This window comes from Sphaeramia orbicularis, chromosome 21 (genome assembly GCF_902148855.1).
Source record: "Sphaeramia orbicularis chromosome 21, fSphaOr1.1, whole genome shotgun sequence".
In the NCBI taxonomy this organism is placed as follows: domain Eukaryota; kingdom Metazoa; phylum Chordata; class Actinopteri; order Kurtiformes; family Apogonidae; genus Sphaeramia; species Sphaeramia orbicularis.
In genome coordinates, this window is record NC_043977.1 from 26,283,634 (window position 1) to 26,285,034 (window position 1,401).

Here is a 1,401-nt window from a genome sequence, read left to right on the forward strand (position 1 = left end):
CTACAGTATGTTGGCCTCACAGGAACCAGGCTGCAATATCTGAAGTGTAACAATGAATTTAATAGATTTTCTAAACCAGGGATAACAAAAAGCATAAATGACCGGGTTCAGACAGGAGTTAAAATATATCAGCCAAAGTTCAACAACACCAGATGAAGAGGTCAATAAGTTGCTTTCAGCTGCAACAGTGAAACAATAATAAGGACAAGAACACAAAATAAACACAACCACAAGAATACCAAGTGTCTTGGCTGCTTTTATCTCAGATTTCTGTGCAGTTACAGTTGGATGCTGCTGTGTGACTGATGTAACATGGGATCTCATGGCACGAGCCTGAGACACAGCCACCACAAATACTCTCATGTATAAAACTGTGATGATAATAAAGGGGGCAAAAAATGTGGCAATAAGGTCGACAAGTCCTTCAGCAAAATTAATTATAGCAATACAGTCTCCATAACAGGAACTATGCCTGCCTGGTTGTTTGAGTATATCCCTCAGTATCCAACTGGCATGAAGAGCAGAAAATATCCAACACAGATAAATGCTGAACTGAACTCTTTTCATAGTGACTTTTGTAGGATACAACATGGGGTCACAAATAGCCACATAGCGGTCAATTGATATGAGAACCATGTTTCCTACTGACACACTGACAGCAAGAAAACCACAAAAGAAATACATAGTACATGCAATTTCACCAAGGATCCAACATCCACGGGTCTGGAAAATCTGGAAAAGCATCTGAGGAAAACCCACAAGGAAGTCTGCGACAGCCAGAGAGAGGAGGAGGAGGTTGGTGGTGGTGTGGAGCTGCCTGAAATGGGAAAACAGTATCATTCAACCCAATGCTATACTACATTTATAAAAGGAAAACATAAGTATTAGATATTATTAACTAGGAGCAGAAATTGCCAGACACTATATAAAAATATATGTAAGGTAAAATCTAAACAGTAGTAAGTAGTAGTAGTAAGTAACTCATATGCATTGACTGAAGCCCTATGAAAACACACATTTATGAGCCCTGAGGATCTACTGAAGAAATGGTAAAAACATGAACATCATAATTCCTAATGCAGGTTTAAAACAAACCAATGCCCAACTCTGACCGTCTAATGCTGTCAGCTCAGACATTAACTGGTGCTTTGCCCGAAACCTTTTTTTTTTCCCTTTCAGTAATACAGAAAAATATGCATTGTATAGGCCAAGCAGAGAAAGTCATATCTGCCTGAAGTGGGAGATAGAGATGATGACCAGCAGGTTCAGAACCATAGTGATCAGAGCGATGGAGGAGAGCAGGGTGAAAAGGATCGCGGCCTCCAACTGAGAGCGACTCATCCTCCTACAGGAGTTGTTTAATGATGGAAAGCAGAGGTCGGATTCATCTAAGGCATCCAT

The 1,401-nt window shown here is 40.3% G+C and overlaps 1 protein-coding gene across 1 annotated transcript; it reads right to left on the bottom strand.

The window, feature by feature from the left end:
- LOC115412622 (trace amine-associated receptor 13c-like) lies at nucleotides 1–1,401 on the bottom strand. The gene is made up of 2 exons (XM_030125221.1): nucleotides 1,232–1,401; nucleotides 1–817 (listed from the first exon to the last, which is right to left on the bottom strand). Exons 1-2 carry the CDS (start codon nucleotides 1,399–1,401, stop codon nucleotides 1–3), a joined length of 987 nt encoding a protein of 328 aa, XP_029981081.1.

Bases quoted from the DNA above. Each gene is read 5' to 3' on its own strand.
- LOC115412622 (XM_030125221.1), bottom strand. From the start codon at position 1,401: ATGGATGCCTTAGATGAATCCGACCTCTGCTTTCCATCATTAAACAAC. The intron at 818-1,231 runs GCAGATATGACT...TTCCCATTTCAG, and splicing joins ATCTCTATCTCCCACTTCAG to GCAGCTCCACACCACCACCA.